We start from the raw sequence: 23842 nt of genomic DNA, 5'->3' as shown, positions 1-23842 counted from the left end.
ATAAAAGTGAAGGCACTTTATAAATTGTAAAGCAGTATGTAGAGGTAAGGGGTGAGATTAATACAGTAGTTGTCTGCCACCTGCGGAGTGCTGGGAGCCATATTGTATTGAAAGCTTCAAGGTTCACAGCTTCTTAGGTCATATTATGATCTAAACCCATGGTTTCAAACCCTGCTTAGATGGGGATGGTGGGATTTCCAGCTTTTGCTCTCAGAATTTTTACTTACTTTGAACTTCTTATGGTGCTGGCAGGAGTTACCACTGTAATATCTTTTCCTTCAGGATTTTTTTCCCCCTGACAGCTGAAATTTTCCTCTAAGTAATTTGATCTCAACATTATAAACCTCTTCCCCCTTTTGCATATATGTATATATAGACAGAGAGAGGGGCATGGCTTTTGGATGTCTACAGCTAGTGAATATCATGCTTTCTCCCTCAGTTGTGATTTGTAAATACTGCCTTTTTTCCTCCACGAATACTATGCGTTGTTGTGGTAGCCCCAGACTATAGATTATGAGGCACTTTGGAAGTTGCTTTTAAATTTCTCTTGCACAGTAGTTCTCTTTATTTTTCCCCTTATGTGGAGTTTGCATTTCCTGGGATGATACCTTGCTTTGTAGATCCCTCTATGAGATTATAAGAGACTTGTGTCCCTGTGTGACATTTTACTAGTGTTTGGTTCGTGGTACTTGTTAAAGATGGTTTTTCAAATATTGGGCAATTTATGTGGGATTTAGTTGGATTTTTTTTGTTTTTTGAGACTGAGTTTCACTCTTGTTGCCCAGGCTGGAGTGCAATGGCGTGATCTCGGCTCACCGCAACCTCCGCCTCCAGGGTTCAAGCGATTCTCCTGCCTCAGCCTCCCAAGTAACTGGAATTGTGGGCAAGCACCACTGTACCCGGCTAATTTTTGTTTTTTTAGTAGAGAGGGAGTTTCACGGTGTTGGTCAGGCTTGTCTTGAACTCCTGAGCTCTAAGTGAGCTGCCCACCTTGGCCTCCCAAAGTGCTGGGATTAGAGGCATGAGCCACCGTGCCCAGCCCTCAATGATTATTTTTAAGTTATTGATTATCGGAGGTATTCTAGCATACTCTATGTGGGCTTCTGCTTTTTTCAGCAAAATAGCTTTTCATTTAGCAAGTATCAAAGGGAAATAAAAACAGCATTTTGTATAATAGTGTGTTAATCTGTAGTGAATCAGGTAAAAACAGCAAATCTGAGTTATGTAGCTCTATGGGGCCTGGAGGCAAAAAAAAAAAAAAAAAAGAGGTATGTTTTGGCAAGAGTTTAACAAACAGTAGTTCTGTATTTCTTTTTTTCTGTTTTTTCTTTTTCTTTTTTTTTGAGACAGGGTCTCATGCTGTCTCTCAGGCTGGAGTGCAGTGGTGCAACCGTGGCTCACAGCAGCCTCTACCTCCCAGGCTCAGGTGATCCTGCCACCCCAGCCTCCCAAGTAGCTGGGACTATAGGTGTGAGCCACCACACCTGGCTAATTTTTGCACTTTTTTTAGACAGGGTTACGCCATGTTGCCCAGGCTGGTCTCAAACTCCTGGGCTCAAGTCATCCACCCACCTTGGTCTCCCAAGGTGCTAGGATTACAGGTGTGAGCCACCATGCCTAGCCTCATGAGCTTAATTTAGTCTATCGAGAATTGTATATACTTTCCTTAACAATGAAGTAATTTGTTATAATGAAGTGGGAAATCCCTTTGCATCTTTTTAGATACAGCTTTCTTTCACACGCTTTATAGTTTAGAGAAAATGTTAGGAATTCTTGAGGATAGTAATCACTATTACACTACTTAAAATTGGAAGTTATGGCTGGGCATGGTGGCTCACACCTATAATCCCAACACTTTGGGAGGCCAAGGTGGGAGGATCACTTGAGCCCAGGAGTTCAAGACCAGCCTGGGCAACATGGCAAAACCCCATCTCTACAAAAAAATACAAAAATTAGCCCAGCGTGTTAGCACATACAGATAGTCCCAGCTACTTGGCATCCTGAGGTGGCAGGATCTCTTGAGCCTGCGAGGTTACAGCTGCACTGAGCCACAGCGCTCCAGCCTGAGTGACAGAGCAACACCCTGTCTCAAATAAATAAATAGGAAATGTTCTGTATTTTTGAGTAGGATACTTGTAAAGTAGGGTGTGATAGTCTCAGGATTGCAAAATAAGTGGAAAGTCAATAGTCACCACAAATGGGAAACACAGGGGAACAAGCAATCAATTTCAAAAGAATTATTTGGGGATAATAAACTATGGATATAGCTTCTCTTCAAGCTTTTGGCATTTTCAAGGCAGTTATCATTGAATTTGGGTAGTTTTTTCCCCTGGTATTCAAATTAGAAAATTGAAAAACAGAATAATCACGAAGTAGTAAATGCCATAATTTGGACCACAACCTTTTGGAGGGGACTTTTACAACTTTTAGAAGTGCGAAGGAATGAATATTTCCCTTTGGTTTATGATTCAGTAAGTCAGCTTTTGAAATCCTTTCCTTGCCAACCTCTGTGAGTAGAAAAAACATACAAATGTGTCCATTCCAAAAGGGAGTGGTTGCCGGTTAAGTATGTAAAAGCAATAACTTTAGATAAATGTGTGGTATATACAGGTTAAATCAGAAAAAGTTATCTTATAAATAGTGGTGGCCTCTTAGAGAACATTCCACTTTGTTCCTAAGCTTTTGAAAACTGAGAATACATTTGAAATAGTAAGGAATTTGTATACTCCTTAAATTTGTTAAGGAATGAACTCTGCGCATAGCTTGAAATTATAGTTTCCAGGTGTAATTTCATGGGTCCTGTATACCTCAAATAGAAGGTTTGAAATATCTTACTCAGCAAGTATATTACCTCATAGTTTAATGTTCGGTGTTAGTTTTTTCTTACCCCTTTACCTCCTGAAGAATTATTTTCGCTCCTGTATTCCCTTAATGCAGTGATTCTCAAGATGTGGTTCCTGCCCAATCCCTCCACATGGGAAATATAGCTCCTTTTTTTCTTTTTTTAGGTTCTTATTGCTTCATAGTTGTTCATACTTAGGTATGCCTAAGGGCTACTTATTAATAACCTATCAAGTAAATTACTAAGGATTACTAAAACATGGTATTCATAACCTAAAACTAGAACAATATTGGAGTTTACTGTGATCTCTTAATACTTTTTTCACCCAGGAAGTCTGTCCTGGGAAACCTGGTACCAGTGCAAGCTTCTCACGTGTCATATGCAGAATGGGTATTCCTGCAGTTTTCAGGAATGGTGCTTAGTTTGGGGTGCATCATCTGTATTGTCTCAAAATTATCTTGGTTTTCATCATGATTCCTCTTTTTGTAATTAGAATTTTTATTTAGCTTCATCTTTATCAATATAATTTATAGGTTTTTGGTTAACTTTTCACTCTGTGGGCGAGGATATTTATACCAATATTTTGGCTTATAAGATATAAATGTTTTACAATGCAAAGATAGATTCTCTATTCCCCTTTTGCTATTGCTGATTTGTATAGTTACCTAAAAACTTGCTCACACAGAGATACTTCAGTGTTACCAAAGTTCCCTTTTCCACTGGAAAACTGATGGAACGGGAGGCCTCCTTCTAGTAGATGCTTTATCTGTAGGCTTTGGGTAGGGAGCTAAGTTTGTCCCTAACCCCAGCTCCCTTTGTCAGAAGCATGAGGGACCTTTTTCCATCTTTCCTCACTGCCCGCCGTATAAGCATTGGATATATATTTATTGAATGGTGGTGTCTCAGTTTTTCCAAATGGTAAGTATTTTGGAGAGACTTTATGTTTTTACAGATTTTATAATACACCTAAGATATTTATTGAATACGTATTAGGGTCTAATAAGTATCGAAATGAGTTTGCAGTATGAGTGTTTTAGACATCATTTAAAGTAGACATCATTAAGGAAAATGTTGCTATTCATACTGCTTATATATTTTATTTGCTTTTCTTAACAGCAAAGAGTTTTCTATAATAGAAAAATCCTTTTCCTTCAGATTTGTGTATATTTGAATAACATATGATCTCCTATTATTTGGCTTTCTGGAGGGAAAACCACAAGGACTATGGAATATTACATTTGTTTTTCTCCCCTGTACTGCAGCTGTCATAAGCACTCACGTCAGTTCTTCCTCAGTATTTTTTGGAGGTCTAAGGCAAATTTTTCAATCCTTAAGACTTTGGGCAGGGATTATTTACTTCCTCTTTTTTACTATTATTTGCTTCCGGAAATTCCTTACTCTATCTTAGGCCTAAATTTTATTTTTTAATAAATTCTTTGAATGCTGAAGAGATTTGTCTTTTTCTCCTTTGTACCGTTTTAGGTCAGAACTAAATTCTGTAATTCTTTCTGACCACAGATGCACTGCTACTAGGTTAAAAAAGCTCTCAACATTTTAGATGAAGGTTTTTCCAGATACTTTTTTTTTTTTTTAGGGTCTCACTCTGTCTGCTAGGCTGAAGTGCAGTGGTGCAATCATGGTTTACTGCAGCCTCAACCTCCCCAGCTCAGGCGATCTTCCCACCTCCCCACTCCCACCGCCCTTCCCAGTAGCTGGACTACAGGCTCCAATCCGCCATGCTGGCTCATTTGTGTATTTTTTGTAGAAACAGGGTTTCGCCATGTTGCCCAGGCTGGTCTCAAATTCCTGAGCTCAAGCTGTTTGCCTGCCTTGGCCTCCCAGAGTGTTGGGATTACAGGTGTGAGCCACCATCAACCATAAAAAATATCTACTTTTTTTTTTTTTTTTTTTTTTTGAGACGGAGTCTCGCTCTGTCGCCCAGGCTGGAGTGCCCTGGCCGGATCTCAGCTCACTGCAAGCTCCGCCTCCCAGGTTTACGCCATTCTCCTGCCTCAGCCTCCCGAGTAGCCGGGACTACAGGGCGCCCGCCATATCACCCAGATAATTTTTTTTTGTATTTTTTTAGTAGAGACGGGGTTTCACCGTATTAGCCAGGATGGTCTCGATCTCCTGACCTCGTTATCCTCCCGTCTCGGCCTCCCAAAGTGCTGGGATAACAGGCTTGAGCCACCGCGCCCGGCCCAAAAATATCTACTTTCAACAGCATGCTTTCTTAAAGATCTTAAGTGCATAAGGGAAGTGTCAGAATCATCCAGTGCTTTTCCCAAACTTCTTGACGGTTACAATTCAGGGGATAATGGTACCCTGTGTGACTTAAACCTCCAGATAGATAGCTTTGGACATCTGGGAGAAATGTAAAAACACCTTATCAAGGCAGCCTTTCTTTTTGGGGGAAAAGTAAAATTCCAACCAAATATTTCACAATCTACCCCCTTCTTACCTTCCCCAACAAAATACCAGAGGCTTTAGAGTCTACAGACAGTCTTGTTGAAACATCTTTAGGTAGTTTCTGTTTCAGCTGGCAAGTGTAATCTTCTTGCATTACCAAATCAGTATTGTTGACTTCAGAGTTTTCCCCATGTATACACAATCTTCAGTAAGAACATTGTGGTCTTTGAGGTGTTTTGCAGGCTTTTGTTGTTGTTGTTGTTTGAGACAGAGTCTTGCTCTGTCACTCAGGCTTGAGGGCAGTGGGATGATCTCAGCTTGCTGCAACCTCCACCTTCTGGATTCAAGTGATGTTCCCACCTCAGCCTCCCAAGTAGCTGGAATTACAGGCGCACACCACTGTGCCTAGCTAATTTTTGTATTTTTTAAAGCAAATATGTTTCTAGATAACGTTCTCTATCTTGATAGGGTTTGAGTCACAGGTATATGCATTTGATAAAACTCAGCACATTACTGTGCTTAAGATTTGCACATTTCTGCCAGTGCGGTGGCTCACACCTATAATTCCAGCACTTTGGGAGTGATTCCGAGGCAGATCACTTGAGGTCAGGAGTTTGAGACCAGCCTGGGCCACCTGGTGAAACCCCATCTCTACTGAAAATACAAAAAAGCCGGGTGTGGTGGCATGTGCCTATAATCTCAGCTACTCAGGAGGCTGAGGCAGGAGAATTGCTGGAACCCGGGAGACAGGTTGTGGTAAACCAGATCACACTGCTGCACTCCAGCCAGGGCAACAGAATGAGACTCCATCTCAAAAAAAAAAAAAAAAAAGATTTGCACTTTTCAGTGTGTGTAAGTTTGATTCCTAAAAACTTGAAGTTTATTGAAGTCTAATTAGTGATGTGCATGCTGAATTATTTAAGGGAAAGTATACTGATGCCTGTAGTTTACTTTGAAATATGTAAAAAAAAAAAAAAAAAACTGCATGGATTGATGGTTATAGAGATAGATAGTGATAAAGCAAGTTTAGTAAAATGTTAGTAGTAGAATCTAAGTGGTGGGTATATAGTTTACATTTTACAGTGAATTCTAATTCAATTTTCTGTGTGTTTGGAAAATTTCATAATAAAATATTGGGAGTAGGGGGTAAATGTGATGATAGAAGCTATCACTTTAACACACTTAGGGAAGAATCCAAAAACATTTTCTAATGAGAGGACATCATTAAAATTTTCAGGATGTTACACATTTTGCTATTCATGCTATTTGACTTAGCCTTTGCTGGGGAGAGTTGGAAAAAAATGTCGCATCCTCTGACACTATTTTGGAATGACAAGGTGAAGATTATAACAATAGTAATTTAGTGCCCAAAGTCTGGTTTTTCTTCTTTATGGTCACTCTTTTAATCAGCTTTTCCTTCCTTGGCAGTGTAATTCTGCAGTCCTATTTTCAAAGAAAAGAAAGTGTTCTTTCTCACTGATCTGTACTATGGCTGAATGCAAGCAAATATTTGAAGAGATGAATCATTGATTCCTGGACCATTTGTCAGAGAGGGTTAGACCAGTTGGCCAGATGTCTCCATGGTGAGTTGTTCATGATGGTAGAGGTCTGTGTTTTATAGACAGTGAGTACCAGAACCTTACTGCTTTAACACCAAACTTACCAAGACCCTAAGTTTGATTATTTTTTGTCTCAGAGCAGCTTTAAAAAAATATAAAGTGTTAGGTGCTTCATTTGCCCCCAAGAAAAAAGAAAAAACATGTAAAATGTAAAAATCTAATAAATAATATAGAAATGGAGGGAATAGTCTTTAGTTTCTTTTTTAAAAAGGCAAGAATCAAAATCAATAATACCACACTTCAGAGAAATAGATTTGCAAAGGAAATATTTGATCATAATGGTACTTTTGCAGCAAAATTGTTATCAAGAATGTATTAGGCTGGGCATGGTGGCTCACGCCTGTAATCCCAGCACTTTGGAAGGCCAAGGTGGGCAGATCACCTGAGATCAGGAGTTCAAGACCAGCCTGGTAAACATGGTGAAACCCCATCTCTACTAAATATATAAAAATTAGCTGGGCGTGGTAGCAGGCACCTGTAATCCCAGCTCTTTGGGCGGCTGAGGCAGGAGAATCGCTTGAACCGGGGAGATGGAGGTTGCAGTGAGCCCAGATCACACCATTGCACTCCAGTCTAGGCAATGAGAGTGGAACTCCATCTGAAAAAATAAAATAAAAATAAAAAAAGAGTATAATGATATTAAAAGTATTGCCATTTAGGTGGTGAGAAGAGTCTTTCTACTAAGCACTGGCATCCAGTGATAAAAATTATTAAATCAGTTGATGATTGCCACAGATGTGTATTTAAATTCTGTGACTAGCTTTTTTTTGGTCTCAAAGTTGACTTCACCAGCTAATGTTGTCTTTGAAGTTAAGGTAAAGAATATAGGTATTGGCCAGGCACAGTGGTTCACGCCTATAATCCCAGCACTTTGGGAGACTGAGGTGGGTGAATCACAAGGTCAGGAGTTCAAGACCAGCCTGGCCAACATATTGAAACCCCGTCTTTACTAAAAATACAAAAAAATTAGCTGGGCATGGTGGCACGCGCCTATAGTCCCGGCTACTCGGGAGGCTGAGGCAGGTGAATCACTTGAACCCAGGAGATGGATGTTGCAGTGAGCCGAGATCACACCACTGGACTCCATCCTGGCGAAAAAATGAGACTTCATCTAAAAAAAAAAAAAAAAATATATATATATATATATATACACACACATATATGTATATATATATGTATTACAGATGTGTTGTCTTTATATAATCTCATCTTACTCATTTTCTATTCCATTCATTCTCTTAACCTTGGATGATATTACCCTTAAGCAGCATATCATTTAGGTTCATTTTGATGCTTCATAGGATGGACCTCGGGAAATATATAGAGCCGTTTTTTTCTTTGTGTTAATGTGTACTGTATATGTCACTTCTGGATATAACTCTTCTAATGGCTTTTTAGGCTGACCTCTCCAAAGGACTGCATTCAAAGATAGTCTCAGTTCATTTTACTGGACAAGGAAATTAACATTTTTGACCCGAGAAGAATCTCCCTTTAGTATTTCAGTTTGCCCCCTAATTCAGTCAGTGGGTCCTTCCTGCTGTGCCAGGTTCTGTGGTAGGTTCTATACACAGTGATTTCCAAATGTGGCTGCCATCAGAGTCATTTGGGGAGCTTTTAAGAAAACACAAGCTTGAGCCGGCATCCTAGAAATTTTAATTCTGGGTATTTGTAGTGGGACCAGGGATTTGCATTTTAGTAAGTACCCTAAGTGATTCTAATGCCACCTATGGGGTGATTAAGCTACAATCCCTCCCAAGATTCTCTGTCCAAAAATATAGGTAAGTATAGGTTATAGGGAAGTAGAAATTAGTTCAGTATGGAGTAGTTCTGTAAAAGTTTTCTTAGTGCTTTTAACTCAAGTTTTACTCCAGAATCCCCCTCCCCTAGGTTATTTAGTTATTTCTGATTAGATATGTGCTCATTTTATGACATCTTGCATGTTTTGATCCAGTTTAAGTTTTAGACACTGTGCCATGTGTATTACATGCATTATTTTGTTTAATCCCCACAGTGGTACTTTGAGATAAGAACTATTACTGTCTCTGTTTTTTAACATGTGTCAAGAGTCAGGTTAATTAGGATGCATGCTGGGACTTTCACCTAGTCTGACAACAGAGTATGTACTGTGCTATGGTGGCCTTTCGTATTGTGTGTAAAATCTGTAAACTGAGTTTTATTGTCTTAAAGCAGTGGTCCTTGGAAAGTGGGCCACATAAAGCTTTTTCTGAATGGATAAAACAAAGTTGTCTGAAGTGTAATTGATTAGCTTTCAGCCAGTCTTTTGCCTACAGTCCATCACTTCTCTGTAAAAAAAAAAAAAAAAGTACCGTGAATGACAACCATTTCCAATTGAAAACCTACAGGTTTTTAGTGCCAAATAAATCTGAAAGATCATATACTTGTTCATTTATGTGCCCTGTCTGTGGCTGTAGCCCTCAGGAGTACTCTGTGTAGTCATCTCAAAAAGTATTTAGAGGTAGTAGCTCTTGTTTTGTCCTTGTATGTTTCATAGGCTTGCCTTTATGAAATGCCTTACAGCTTCATCCACCTAGTTAACCTCTTCTTTACACTTGGTTTTCACAGCTGGTCCTTTTTATTTAAAAAAAAAAAAAAAGTCTTTGGTTTTAAAGTATTTAAAGTTTTTTTTAAAGCCTCGTTGTCTTCTCTGACAAATTTTATAGTTGACATTTTTTGAGTCGTTTAAGGTAAATTGCTCTTTTGGAAGAAACTGACTCAAAACGCACTTTAGTTCAATTTGGAAAAAAAAAATTTTTGTCTTCATATTTAGTCAGTTTTTGTTTTTTGTTTTTTTGTTCTTTTCAAAGACAAGAGTCTGGCTCTGTCACATAGGCTGGAATACAGTGACACCATCAGGGTTCACTGCAGCCTCAACCTCCCAGGCTCAAGTGATCTTCCCACCTCAACCTCCTGAGTATCTGAGACCACAGGTGTGCACTACCACGCCCAGCTAATTTTTTAATTTTTTCTGTAGAAATGGGGTCTTGCTACATTACCCAACCTGCTCTCAATCTCCTGGACTCAAGCAGCCCTCCCAACTCAGCCTCCCAAAGTGCTGGGATTACAGGCGTGAGCCACCATGCCCAGCCTATCAGATTTAGTCAGATTTTTAAAAATATCTGCATGTATTGGATATCTTCCAATCACCTTAAAATTGTACTAAATGAGCTGGGCATGGTGGTTCATGCCTGTAATCCCAGCACTTTGGGAGGCCGAGGCAGGTGGATCATGAGGTCAGGAGATGGAGACTATCCTGGCTAACACGGTGAAACCCTGTCTCTCCTAAAAATACAAAAAATTAGCCGGGCCTGGTGGCAGGTGCCTATAGTCCCAGCTACTCGGGAGGCTGAGGCAGGAGAATGGCATGAACCCAGGAGGCGGAGCTTGCAGTGAGCCGAGATCGCGCCACTGCACTCCAGCCTGGGCAACAGAGCGAGACTCTGTCTCAAAAAGAAAAAATTGTACTAAATGGAAATCTGCATAGATTATTCTGTATTCAGTGTATAAAAACCTTAGGAAAAAAAATGATAAAATTAAGAATTTAAGATCCAACAAACCTCTTTTTAACTTCTTTTCTCACAGGCACCCACAAGATGGTTTCTTGTTAATTATTCTAAATACCTTTATGTGTTGGCATTAAGTTGTAACTTTTTAGGATCCCCTATCCTTTTTGCTTTTTTTCCCCCCTGAAATTACTGAGCTTCAGCAAGATCCCTGTTCTCTCCCTTTTAGGGCTTTGTTTTCTGGAACTTGACATTCTCAAATCATTGCCAATTATTTTTAGTATGTGATTAGCCTCCCTTCCTCAGGTATGTTTTCCCCAATTTGGGTTTAATCTACTGTTTGTATCTTGTTTCCCATCCTACCTTCATACAGATTGTGTGGAAAGGCTGTAGGATATTAGAGAAGCCAGTGGAGTTCCCCTCTGCTGTGGCAATGTTGACACCACAGAGCACAGTCCTAGGACCCTTACCACTGTGAGGAAGGAGTTTGGAGTTAGCACTTCCCCAGGGGATGACGCATTCCGCAGAAGAGGTCCCATGTCTCTAATCCTGGACTACTCCCTTCTACCATCCCCAAAATGTTAGTTGGGTTAGCCACAAGTTTTTTATAGCATAGTGGTCAAGAAATTATGATAATCCAGAGTATGAATTTCTATACAACCTTTAAATGCATGAGATAGTTATATATATACTGATATAGAAGGTTGTGGTATAAAAAAGAGCAAATCATAGAACAGTATTTATGGCTTCATTCTAGTTAGATTTAAAGAAAAAGCAGCCAGGCACGGTGGTTCATGCCTGTAATCCCAGCACTTTGGTAGGCTGAGGCGGGCGGATCACTAGGTCAGGAGTTTGAGACCAGCCTGACCAACATGGTGAAACCCTGTCTCTACTAAAAATACAAAATTAAGCATGGTGGTGTGCACCTGTAATCCCAGCTACTCAGGAGGCTGAGGCAGGAAAATCACTTGAACCTGGGAGGGAGAGGTTGCGTGAGCCGAGATCGCACCATTGCACTCCATCCTGGGGGACAGAGTGAGACTCCATCTCAAAAAAAAACAGAAAAAATAAAAGAAAAACCTAGTTTATAAGTATATAGTAACAGATGTGGGAGCAAACATATGAAGCTTTTAAGAGGTTATTTCTGGGAAAGGCATGGGCTAGGTAGAGCAGAAGAGGAACTTTCACATTCTGTAGGCCTGTGTAGCATTTAGGTTTTAGAAATGAATGTGTATATTTTTAAGTTTCTAGATAAAGATTTTTTTAAATAAGATACTTTATGATTTCAAATAAATACTCTAGTGGAACAATCATCTGAGCTACTGCCCAGAGCCACACCTGTCCAAAAACCTTGCATTGTTTACCTCTTTTCACCTGAAATATTCTAACAGCACCTTATCAGTGAAATTTCTGTGAGAGGACCCAGAGCATAGCTTCTTAAATGTTGCTTTTTCATCTTTCTCAGAAACCAGCATAATTTATAAGATCTGTAGAAATTCATTCCAGGGACCCTTTAAAGAGTTATTCCTATTTCTGATTTCTGTTTCCTCTATTCTTTTAAGCGTCGAAATCTCTTAGTTATCTACCCTCTAAAGCGAATCATACTCTGATCCGCACAGTAATGGCAATGTTATTACTTCGACTCTGCTGGTTTAGAATGTGTTCTTTTAAAAAGCTATTTCCAACTGGTCCTTGCATCATGCTCCTACCTATATACTTCAGTCACATCCTTTTCAGTATAACCTCCAAATTTTGAAGACAGCCCGAGTGGTTTAGGGAAACCAAGAACATCTGTGGTATCACTTGGCCCAGCCATTGCTGTCTTAATAGCAAAAACATCTGTTGCCTCTCTTTCCTCTCTCCTTTTCTTTCTTCTCTCTTGTTCCATCCCATTCCATTCTTCTCTCTCCCTTCCCTTTGCCTCCTCCCTCTTTATGTATATTTTATTACATATGATTATATATACATATATATGTGAAGACTTTCTGTCTCCATTTATCTCTTTTTCTTCTATGTTTCCCCTGTAGCAGTAATCAAACTGGGAAAATAATAAAAAGAATTTGCCATGAATCTGTCTAAAATAATGGAAGTAGGCTGGGCACAGTGGCTTACACCTGTAATCCCAGCACTTTGGGAGGTCGACGTGGGCAGATAACCTGAGGTCAGGAGTTCGTGGCCAACATGGTGAAACCCCATCTCTACTAAAAATATAAAAACTTGCCGGCTGTGGTGGCAGCACTTGTAGTCCCAGTTACTCAAGAGGCTGAGGTAGGAGAATTGCTTGAACCCGGGAGGTGGAGGTTGCAGTGAGCTGAGATCAAGCAACTGCACTCCAGCCTGGGTGATAGAGCGAGCCTCCTCAAAAATGAGTAAATAAATACATAAAATAATGGAAGTAATATTTCTCTCCTAATTCCACTGAATTATAAATTTTGTTTATATTATTCCTGGCCAGTGCTTAGGGTATGAGGAATTAATTGTAACTAGCCAAATACTATATAGAGACTACACACTAGCATGGTCTATTCCTTATGTGACCTATTCTCCAGATGTCAGCCTGTTTGTTGTCTTTTTACTTTTTGCTACCAGCCCATGTAAGTCTCCTGTTTCTAAATCTTTACTTCCTTCCAGAATCTAACCAGATTTTATCAGCTTCATGAAGAACTGATTCTTTCATTAGGTTTTTTTATGATAAACATATTGTGTGGGATGAGAATGGCCATCCATGAATTCCTAGAGGGCAGGAACTATTCCTTATTCATCTTTATTCTCCTAGTCCAGCATGGTACCTGGCACAAGGTGCTTAGTATTTTCAGGCAAAGAAATTGGTGGATCTTATTCTGAACTTTGTAACGGACATGTGCAACAAACTGATCTTTGTGAAAATACAACTTTTGTGATATCAATTTGCCTTTCCCAAAACAAAGCCTTGCTTACATAACAGAAACACTTTGTAACAACTTTATGAATTCCGTCAATTCTTGAGTGAGCTTCCAATGGGGAACTCTATCCTTTTATTCTCCTTGATATCAAATGGTGCTATCATATTTGTATCGTAAAACTTGTTCAATTATCCTGTGGGTTTAAAGCAAGGAGACAATTCATTTTTTTAAAGATTTTTCTCTTTTTAACACCTATCTCTTACACAGAAAGACAACTGATTTTTTTTATGATAAAAGGAGCCCTTGAAAAAAAAACACACACATCCTTCTAATGTATTTCTGTATACCTAGGAAAAACTATACATGTGGTTTTAAAAAAATAACTCCTCTGGTCTATAAGAATATGGTTTGACAATCAACTTTGTAATAGAATGATAAAAAGAAATTATTGATTGATTGCTAATTCTGTTATCCAAAGCTGTCTCTTGGTATTGGAAACCCATAAAAATAACCAAAGATGATTCTTCATTAGAATCCTAATATCTATAAAATCAGACTAGGAAAGTTTGAGTAATTAAGTGGTCAAGAATCTTCTATTCATTTTCCTTTTTCTCATTTTCTTTTAGAACTGCCATTGGATGACCAGAATTCCCTGTAGTTGATAATGTTGAGAATAAGCTCTGCAACTTTCTTTGGCCTTCAGTTGTTAAAAACAAATAGGATGCAAATTCCTCAACTCCAGGTTATGAAAACAGTACTTGGAAAACTGAAAACTACCTAAATGATCGTCTTTGGTTGGGCCGTGTTCTTAGCGAGCAGAAGCCTTGGCCAGGGTCTGCTGTTGACTCTCGAAGAGCACATAGCCCACTTCCTAGGAACTAGAGGTGCCACTACTACCATGGGTAATTCCTGTATCTGCCGAGATGACAGTGGAACAGATGACAGTGTCGACACCCAGCAGCAACAGGCCGAGAACAGTGCAGTACCCACTGCTGACACAAGGAGCCAACCACGGGACCCTGTTCGGCCACCGAGGAGGGGTCGAGGACCACATGAGCCAAGGAGAAAGAAACAAAATGTGGATGGGCTAGTGTTGGACACATTGGCAGTAATACGGACTCTTGTAGATAAGTAAGTATCTGACTCACAGTCACCTCCAGTGGAATGAAAAGTGTTCTGCCAGGAACCATGACTTTAGGACTCCTTCAGTTCCTTTAGGACATACTTGCCAAGCCTTGTGCTCACAGAGCAAAGGAGAATATTTTAATTCTCCTCTGATGGCAGAGTAAATGAGATTTGATGTTTTTGCTTGCTGTCATCTACTCTGTCTGGAAATGTCTAACTGTTTCTGTAGCAGAAAACACTAATTAAAGCTATGATCTTTATTAGAGAATAGAATATGGAGTGAGTTTATGTTGCTAGCTACAACAGGAAATGGTTTCGTGTAGGCTCACTGTTAATGGTACATGCCTGTGTATTCCACTGACCTCAGATTCAAGATAAGCTGTTTTACCGAGAACATGGCTACATGCAACTTCTCTTGGCAACATAAGGACCAAGGTCAAGGAGAGTTTTCATTATCATTTATTTGATCCTTTATTTATCCCTTATTTGACTGTCTTTAATCCGTTTAGGAAGCTTGTCAGTTGAAACTGCAAGGCACACCTGTACCTGTTTTGTCTTTTCCTCTGCTTTGTCTACCTCTAAATACAAAATCCCAGATTGAATAACACTGAAATTAAAGGACATCATTCAAGTGGAAAAAAACATTTAACTTAAAGTTGTATAGTTCAGTAGTTAAGAGCACAAAGCTTAGAACCATGATGGGCCTGGCTCAACTGCATGACATTGGGTAAGTTACTTCTTGAAGCCTCAGATTCCTCATCTGTAAATGGGGGCATAATACTGTTTCCACAAGGATTATCATGAGATAATGTACATAAGGCATTTAGTGTGGAGCTTTGTACTTAACAGTTGTTCAGTAGATGGTAGTATTTTTTAAAAAGTTACTTAGGTGTTCTTTTTGCTTCAGGCCCTGCTAGTAAATTTAAGTATATAAACATTTGATAATCACGTTTATAGAAACCTAGTTTCACTCAGTTCCTCAAAAATTAAGCATAAAACAGAGTGTATCTGTGAATACAAATGAATTTTTAGAGCTGTATTAGAGTTTTCCATAAAATACTGGAGCATTTGTTAGTCTTCTAGAAGAGTAATTTTTTGGCCAGACACAATGCCTCCTACCTCTAATCCCAACACTTTGAGAGGCTGAGGTAGAAAGATAGCTGGAGGCCAGTTCAAGACCAGCCTGGGCAACATAGGGAGACCCCCATCTCTACAAAAAAATTTAAAAATTATCCAGGTACAGTGGTGCGTGCCTGTGGTCCCAGCTACTCAGGACTCTAAGACCAGAGTACCACTAGAGTCCAGGAGTTTCCAGCTGCAGTGAGCTATGATCACACCACTGCACTCCAGCCTGGGCAATAGAGCAAGACCCTGTCTCAAAAATTAATTAATTAAAATTTTTTAAATCTCTTTTACCAAATTGTAATAGAAGTTTTCCTTCCCAAATCAGGAAGTAAACCACAAGCAATGTTAATTTAAGCTCATTGGAAAAATGGGTGCAGAATAGACTTTGAGAGAGAGACTTTTTTTGTTTTGTTTTGTTTTTAAAGAGACAGGGTCTTACTCTGTCACCCAGGCTGGGGTACAGTGGCATGATCATGACTTACTGCAGCCTCAGCCTCCCAGACTCAAACAGTCGTCCCATCTCAGCCTCCTAAGCAGCTTGGACTACAGGTATGTGGTACTGCATCTGGCTAATTTTTTAAAAAGCTTTTGTAGAGCCAGGTCTTGCCATGTTGCCTAGGCTGGTCTCAGATACCTGGACTCAAGCGATCATCCAGCTTCAGCCTCTCAAAGTGCTGGGATTGCAGATGTGGGCCCCCACACTTGGCCCCTTGCAATGTTTTAAAAGACAGTAATGTAGTTTTACAAACCTCTTTGTTTTTAACTTCTTTCAACATTGAAATCTATCTGCTATATATAAATCTACAACTGCTTCTGACAATTACAGAGTATTCCCTTGTATGCCTGAAAGTATTATATTTTGTTACATTTTCATCTGGTGATGGTCACTTAGGTTACTGCCAAATTTTTGTTTCTACAAATAGCACTGCAGTGAACAGCACAAATATGCATCAATTTATGGACCTGTGTAAAAATTTATCTAGAAGTGTTGGATATATGCATACTTAATTTTATTATTGCCAGATCATTCTTCAGAAGTGTTTGCATCAGTCAATTATATTGTTTAAACAGGCAGCACCTAGTGAGTACCTGAAATTGCCATACTAATTCCCATATCACAAGGTTATTCTCAGGATTAAATGACTTAAGATGATAGTTTTTTAGGCTTTTTTTTTCCCCCACAGTAAAACAGAGACCCACAATATGTAAACAAGTAAGTGGTGAGTTCTTAAGCAGTTACAATTGTTTAATGGAAAATATTTCATTATTGAAGTTCCCCTGAAGGACTTTTTAAAGATCTCTCGATCACACCACTGAATTAAGGTATAGAATGCCACTTTGGATCAATGTCTAGAATGTTAAATAGCTCCTTAAGTTTGGTTTTGTTTTCTTGTAATGCCATTTTATGAAGTATAAGCATGTAGTGGTATTTCCAGAAGAAAACTTCAAAATGAAGATGTGTCTATAGGCCCTTGCTTCCATAAGTCCTCAACCAGGATTGTCATCTCTCTTCCTGGCATTTCTCTGAGGTGAGTATGAAGATGATGTTGACCTTCCTGGCTTGTCTCAGTTGGCACTGGGCCTCTGAGTGTAAAGCTGAGAGTAGGCTGTGGTCTCCAGTTTAGTCCTGTGCTTTCACCCCAGGACACATAATAGTCCTTGTCTGTACCCACCTGCCCATTTTGTCTGTGGGTCATTGTGGACAATGACTGGAAATTAGCACATATGGTATACATTCATCCTTACAGGTCATAGCTCAGGTTGTCTCTTCTATCTCTTTCCTTACATTTGTGTTCATTTCTTCTGTCCCTTTTTACCTTCACACCTCCAGTTTGAATTTTTATTTGAAATTGTCATTTATTTCCTCAGGTTTAATGCCTTGAATTTTTTTTTTTTTTTTTTTCCAGTGATCAGGAACCTCCCTATTCAATGATAACATTACACGAAATGGCAGAAACAGGTATTTTTAGTTTTGTTTTTTTGTTACTTTGTAATGAATATATAATAAGAAAAGTAGCCACCTTTTGTTTTTTGTTTTGTTTTGAGATAAAAGACTCCAAAAAGACAGCATACATAACAATGAAAAAAGCCCTTACTATATGGAAATTTCCCTGAATAGGTATAATAGGCAATGTGAGTAATGGCATTGCCCGGCATATATTTTTAAAAGAGAAAATTTAAAAATCTTCCAGTATGCCAAAAAAGAAAATAAAAACCAAACCCTAGAATTTTACATTTCCATCTAAATAAGAATTCAGAGAGCCTCCTGGGCTCTCACCATTTTATTTTATTTTATTTTTTATTTTATTTTATTTTTTTTGGCATTGATGGATCTTCGACCATACTGTGCTGGAATGGAGAGATTATTTATATATAATTTTTTTTTTTTTTTTTTTTTGAGACAGAGTCTTACTCTGTTGCCCAGGCTGGAGTGCAGTGGCACAATCACAGCTCACCTGCAGCCTCAACCTACCCTGGCCCAGGTGATCACCCCATCTCAGCCTCTCAAGTAGCTAGCACCACAGGCACATGCCACACTACCCAGCAATTGTTCTGTTTTTTTTAGAGACAGAATTTCACCATGTTGCCCAGGCTGGTCTTGTACTCCTGGGCTCAAGGGATCCTCCTGCCTCAGCCTCCCAAAGTGCTGGATTACAGGTGTGAGCCACAGCCCCTGGCCAAGGATATTTTTTCTTCCTTAGTTTCCTAAGTATCCTTCTGAAAACAAAGCCAACTGCTGAGTATACTTCATTTTCTCAGTTAACTCCTATGTAGTAAATAAGATGCTTAAAACTATATTAATGTGAGAACACAAGACCATAGCTTAAACTTTTTCCAAATACAGGTACCCACAAATCACCAGACTCCTGTAACTTAAGATGTTTTTACTTCACCACGATGACTAGCAATTGATGATTATGTCCATGCCAAGTATTAGCTGCTAAAAATCTATAGACCAGAAGTCTTTCTTTTAATGTGAATTGATCTTGTGTGACATATTTTCACATTTTAAAAATAGTGACTCCATCATATAATCTCCTTGATTTGCTCTTAGATGAAGGATGGTTGGATGTTGTCCAGTCTTTAATTAGAGTTATTCCACTGGAAGATCCACTGGGACCAGCTGTTATAACATTGTTACTAGATGAATGTCCATTGCCCACTAAAGTAAGTTAATACTTATCTTTTAGGAAACTATCATTTTTCTTAAGCACAGGATAAATGACCACAAAGAACATTTGATGTAATGTGTTTCATCTTTATACATTTGGGGTCTGTTTTATTCAGTATTGATTTTATTATGTAAACTTATTTTGTATTATGAAGAATTATGTCCTCTTTTTTTTTTCTCTTTGAGACAAGAGTCTCGCTCTGTCGCCCAGGCTGGAGTACAGTGATGTGATCTCGGCTCACTGCAACCTTCGCCACCAGGTCCAAGCGATTCTCCTGCCTCAGCCTCCCAAGTAGCTGGGATTACAGGCGCCCACCACCACACCCGGCTGATTTTTGGATCTTACTCAAATGTATTAATGATTAGTGTAACCCTGGTTATCCCTTACATAGAACAAAAGCATCAAACTTTCATTGTCTTAGTCCATGTGTTTTACAGAGTCCTTTTTTTTTTAATTGGATTCTGGCATCTTTCATTTTTAAGATGGAGTCTTGCTATGTTGCCCAGGCTAGTCTCAAACTCCTGGGCTCAAGCATCCTCCCACCTTGGCTTTCCGAAGTGCTGGGATTGCAGGCATGAGCCACTGTGCCCAGCCTCGATTCTGGCATTTTCATTCATCTGTTTAAGCCCAGCACAGAGAAACATTGTGGACAGAAGAGGAAAGGCTTTAGCCTACTCGCCAATGAATTTACCTTTGCCTAGGCTTATAAGAGGTGCCTGTTTCAATTTGCCTTCAACTCTGTTGGGTCGGGGTGCAGTGGTTCATGACTGTAATCCCAAAATTTTGGGGGGCTGAAGCAGGAGGATCACTTAAGACCAGGAGTTTAAGACCAGCCTGGGCAACATAATGAGATCCCCATCTCTACAGAAAATTAAAATTATCTGGGCATTGTGACATGTGCCTGTAGTCCCCAGCTGTGAGGGAGGCTAAGATAGGAGGATCACTTGAGCCCAGGAGGTAAAGGCTACAGTGAGCCATGATCACTTCACACCAGCCTGGGCAACAGAGCGAGAGCAAAAAGAAAAGAAGAAAACTGTTGGGATTTGTTTTTGCTTAGTAAAACTTTTTTTTTTTTTTGAGACAGAGTCTCTCTCTGTCTCCCAGGCTGGAGTGCAGTGGCGTGATCTCAGCTCACTGCAAGCTCTGCCTCCCGGGTTCACGCCATTCTCCTGCCTCAGCCTCCTGAGTAGCTGGGACTACAGGTGCCCACCACCACGCCCAGCTAATTTTTTGAAATTTTTAGTAGAGACAGGATTTCACCGTGTTAGCCAGGATGGTCTCGATCTCCTGACCTCGTGATCCGCCCACCTTGGCCTCCCAAAGTGCTGGGATTACAGGCGTGAGCCACTGTGCCCAGCCGTAAAACTTTTTTTAAAGTAACTTTTTACTTCAACATCACTAGCCTTTAATGTTTTCATAATGGCGTTTGAGTGGGTTTAATCTGTTTAGTGATTCAAGAATATGTAGCATATATTTGATACAACTTAAGCATTCTGAATGAAATGGAATCTAGTAAGTCATGAAAGGAGACCTTCAGGTTGATCAGAAATTTCACATCAATGATATCATTGGGGTACATTGCATAATTTTTATATGGTCTTTCTGAGTTTATTTAACACCTGGTTATAGCTCCCCCCACCCCCCTGAGGCAGAGCCTTGCTCTGTCATCCAGGCTGGAGTGCAGTGGCGTGATCTCAGCTCACTGCAACCTCCACCTCCCGGGTTCAAGTGATTCTCCTGCTCTGCCTCAGCCTCCCGAGTAGTTGGGATTACAGGCACGTGCCACCACGCCCGGCTAATTTTTGTATTCTTACTAAAGATGGGGTTTCACCATGTTGGCCAGGCTGGTGTCGAACTCTTGATCTCGTGATCTGCCCGCCTCGGCCTCCCAAAGTGCTGGTTATAGCTTTCGTCTCAAAAAAAAAAATAAGCCTAGGAAAACAACCTGTGTAGTATATGGGTAAAACCCACTTGTACTTTTTTGTTTTAGGATGCACTCCAGAAATTGACTGAAATTCTCAATTTAAATGGAGAAGTAGCTTGCCAGGACTCAGGTCATCCTGCCAAACACAGGAACACATCTGCAGTCCTAGGCTGCTTGGCTGAGAAACTAGCAGGTAACTTTGGGACACTCCACAGTGGAAGATCTTAAGTTGTTTGACATTAAAGGGAAATTTGTACTGTAAGTCTTTGATCAAACCTGCTATACCAGAAATCTCTTAACAATGATATTGAGAGACATAGACTAACTGGAAGAAAATTACTGAAAGGCTACAGAGGTGAATGCAATTTAATTTAGCTTTGTGGATTTTCAGGGGAAATTTTAAAAGAAAAAAGTTGTGCTTATTTGCTTTAAGAGTAAGGAGTGGGGAAAAGAAAAAAAGGGGAAAAAAGCTAAATTCAGCATAACAAAGATATGTATGTATGTATGTATACAATATATAATTTGCATATATACACACTTTATAAAGTTTAGCTAGATTATGAAGACATACAAGGTAGGGGGAGAGGAAAAGGAACTTCTGATTGGAGCAGTTCCTGAGAAGCAGATATTTAATTTGTTTGTGAATATTACCCATTTTAAGAAAGTTAGCAGCAAAGTATAGGGGCATAGCTCAGCTACTTACATCACATATTGTGGAAGAAACAATGGATTAGAAATCAGAACATGTGACTGCTGGGTTGGACTCTCCCATGTGCTCGCCAAGTGCCCTGGAGTTAGGTGCTTCACTCTGTGGGCTCACTTGCTTAACTGTGAGATGGGGCTGGTACTATTTTCTACCTCAGAGCAGGAGGCTTGAATAAGATACCGTGCGTGAAAGAGTTCTACCAAAACAATTTGATTGCTACCAGTGATTTAAAATAATATGGCATTTTAATTTATATCAAGTGTTTGTTGTATTTGTCTAGGTCCTGCAAGTATAGGTTTACTGAGCCCAGGAATACTGGAATATTTGCTACAGTGTCTGGTAAGTGAGACATCAAAACTATTTATTCCCAGTCATCTAGAAGTGGGCATCATCTAGAACTGTGCATTTTCTCAAATTGCTGGCATAGCCACTGGCACAGAGAATGGAATCAGTTGTAAATTTTATTTGCAGGTGTTTCCTGAGTGCTTATTTATTCCCTCCTATGTTTAAAAAAGAGAGTGGGATTGGAATTTATCCCAACCAGCAAAAACAGCTGAGTTGGTCTGGTTTTAAATTTAGTCATAAGATAGCTGCTATGATTGGCTATTTTGCATGTTCCTAGAGTTTGCCAAATGGTAATAGGGACCTCCACAGTGGAAACAAAATTACATGGTGTTCCAAGCCAGGAGGCCATCAAGTCAGATTCCCAGTGTATATAAATCTCTACTCCTCCCTGCCCTCCCTGTCACTGCTACTGTTCTTAAAACTGTTGTCACTGGAGTATTTAACATATTATGTGTGAAACTTGTGGTTTGCTGAGGCTGTGCCCTCAGATCTCTCATAGTTCTGGCCTGTGGTCTTAAATGGTCTGTATTTTTAAAAGTTATTTTTGTAAGCCTATTGAGCATTGGCCTTTTTCAAAACTCTAGTCTGAAAACCCTTATTTGTCAATAGACACTGATACGTGCTTAAAACACTTACCTTACTCTCAATGAGCACTCTGGGGATACAGCATGGCAGTCCTTTGATTTCAAGAAGTTTATTGGTTAGTTGAGGAAACAAAACTACTCAGACAAGATAATTAGCCTCCATTTTATCACAGGATGTGATCATGGGATAAAGTACTTCGTCAAGACTAAATGAGGGCCGGGCACGGTGGCTCACGCCTATAATCCCAGCATTTTGGGAGACTGAGGTGGGCAGGTCGCCTGAGGTCAGAAGTTCAAGACCAGCCTGACCAACATGGTGAAACCCGGTCCCTACTAAAAATAAAAAAATTAGCTGGGCACGGTGGCATGTGCGTGTAGTCCCAGCTACAGGAGGCTGAGGCAGGAATTCACTTGAACCTAGAAAGCAGAGATTGCAGTTAGCTGAGATCTCACTGCACTCCAGCCTGGGCGACAGAGCGAGACTCCATCTCCAAAAAAAAGACTAAATGAGAAGGTGAGGGAGGTGGGTGGTATGGGTAATGAGAGCTGGGGTGTCATGAAAGTCAGACTTCCTGATGAAGGTGGGCCCTCACCTGGGTCATGCCGTAAGATTAGGATTTTACTGTGCCCAGAGGAGGAAAAATTGGATTTCTTAGCTAAGGGAACATCACAGGCAGAAGCCCAGAGACAGAGAAGTGTCTGATGAGAGAAGACAGTGTTCAGAGATAGGACACAGACTGAGTAGCCAGCTAGAAAGGGTTCAGGGCCTGAAAAGCCAGGCAGAGGGATTTAGATGGATTTGAGAAGAAAATAGAATGCTGAATAGGCTTTCCAGCAGCAGGGATGGTGGTTATGTGAGCTTTCCGGAACTTAGGTGGGTACCAGGGAAGTCAGTGGGAATCATCTGATGTTCTGGAGCTCCTCTGGTGGCTCCCAATGCAGCAGTAGGGAAAGCATGGCTGTGAGAAGGTGTCATGTTCAACAGATAGACCTTTCCTTAAAGGGGAACTCATGTGACATGAACTTAAATGTAACTAAAAGAGTTCACTTGTTGCTTTCTCCTGTCTACCATCAGCATTTGTAGAATTCCTTTCAGGAAACAGCTTAAAAACTAAGCTATTAATTGTTAATTTAATTATTTATAATTTTGGAACTTGGTAGTGATAAGTGGTTCTTTTTAGGGTTCTAAGTAAAAGATCATTTTTAGTTTATAATTCAGGGTTTCTGTTTAGCTTGCATAAATGAATGTGAGATTCAATGTTTTATTTAACAAAGCCCTAATATAAGTTTTACTAAGTAAAATAACATAGTGTATTTAACAGGATACTTTTGAAATTTCCAAATCTATAAATTAACCTAGTGACTTTAAGAAAAAATTATAAGATTAAGAGAGCCTGTCCAGTTCATTACTGTTACTGTCATTACTAACATTGTTAGCCAAACGGATAATTGAGGACTTGAATGAATGGAACTTTTCTGACCACTCAAAAAAACATCTAGCACATACTGGGCAAGGAAATGAAACTGATAACTTGCCACCTCTGCAGGGGAATGATTTTTTTTTTTTTTTTTTTTATCTTTTGTTGT

General features: G+C 39.7%; 1 protein-coding gene across 3 annotated transcripts in view; it reads left to right on the top strand.

The window, feature by feature from the left end:
• Positions 1–23842, top strand: part of RSPRY1 (ring finger and SPRY domain containing 1) — a 49228-nt gene that overhangs the window by 1339 nt on the left and 24047 nt on the right. For all 3 annotated transcript variants that reach the window (XM_011938860.1, XM_011938861.1, XM_011938859.1), the window contains exons 2-6: positions 13900–14404; positions 17431–17483; positions 18579–18691; positions 20687–20813; positions 21607–21665. In XM_011938860.1, coding sequence (XP_011794250.1) covers positions 14055–14404; positions 17431–17483; positions 18579–18691; positions 20687–20813; positions 21607–21665 — 702 coding nt within the window. In that variant the 5' untranslated portion in view covers positions 13900–14054. The remainder of the gene's footprint in view (positions 1–13899; positions 14405–17430; positions 17484–18578; positions 18692–20686; positions 20814–21606; positions 21666–23842) is intronic.

The sequence above is a fragment of the Colobus angolensis genome, unplaced genomic scaffold (assembly GCF_000951035.1).
Source record: "Colobus angolensis palliatus isolate OR3802 unplaced genomic scaffold, Cang.pa_1.0 Scaffold178, whole genome shotgun sequence".
Lineage (NCBI taxonomy): Eukaryota > Metazoa > Chordata > Mammalia > Primates > Cercopithecidae > Colobus > Colobus angolensis.
This window is presented reverse-complemented; position numbering and strand designations above follow the sequence as displayed.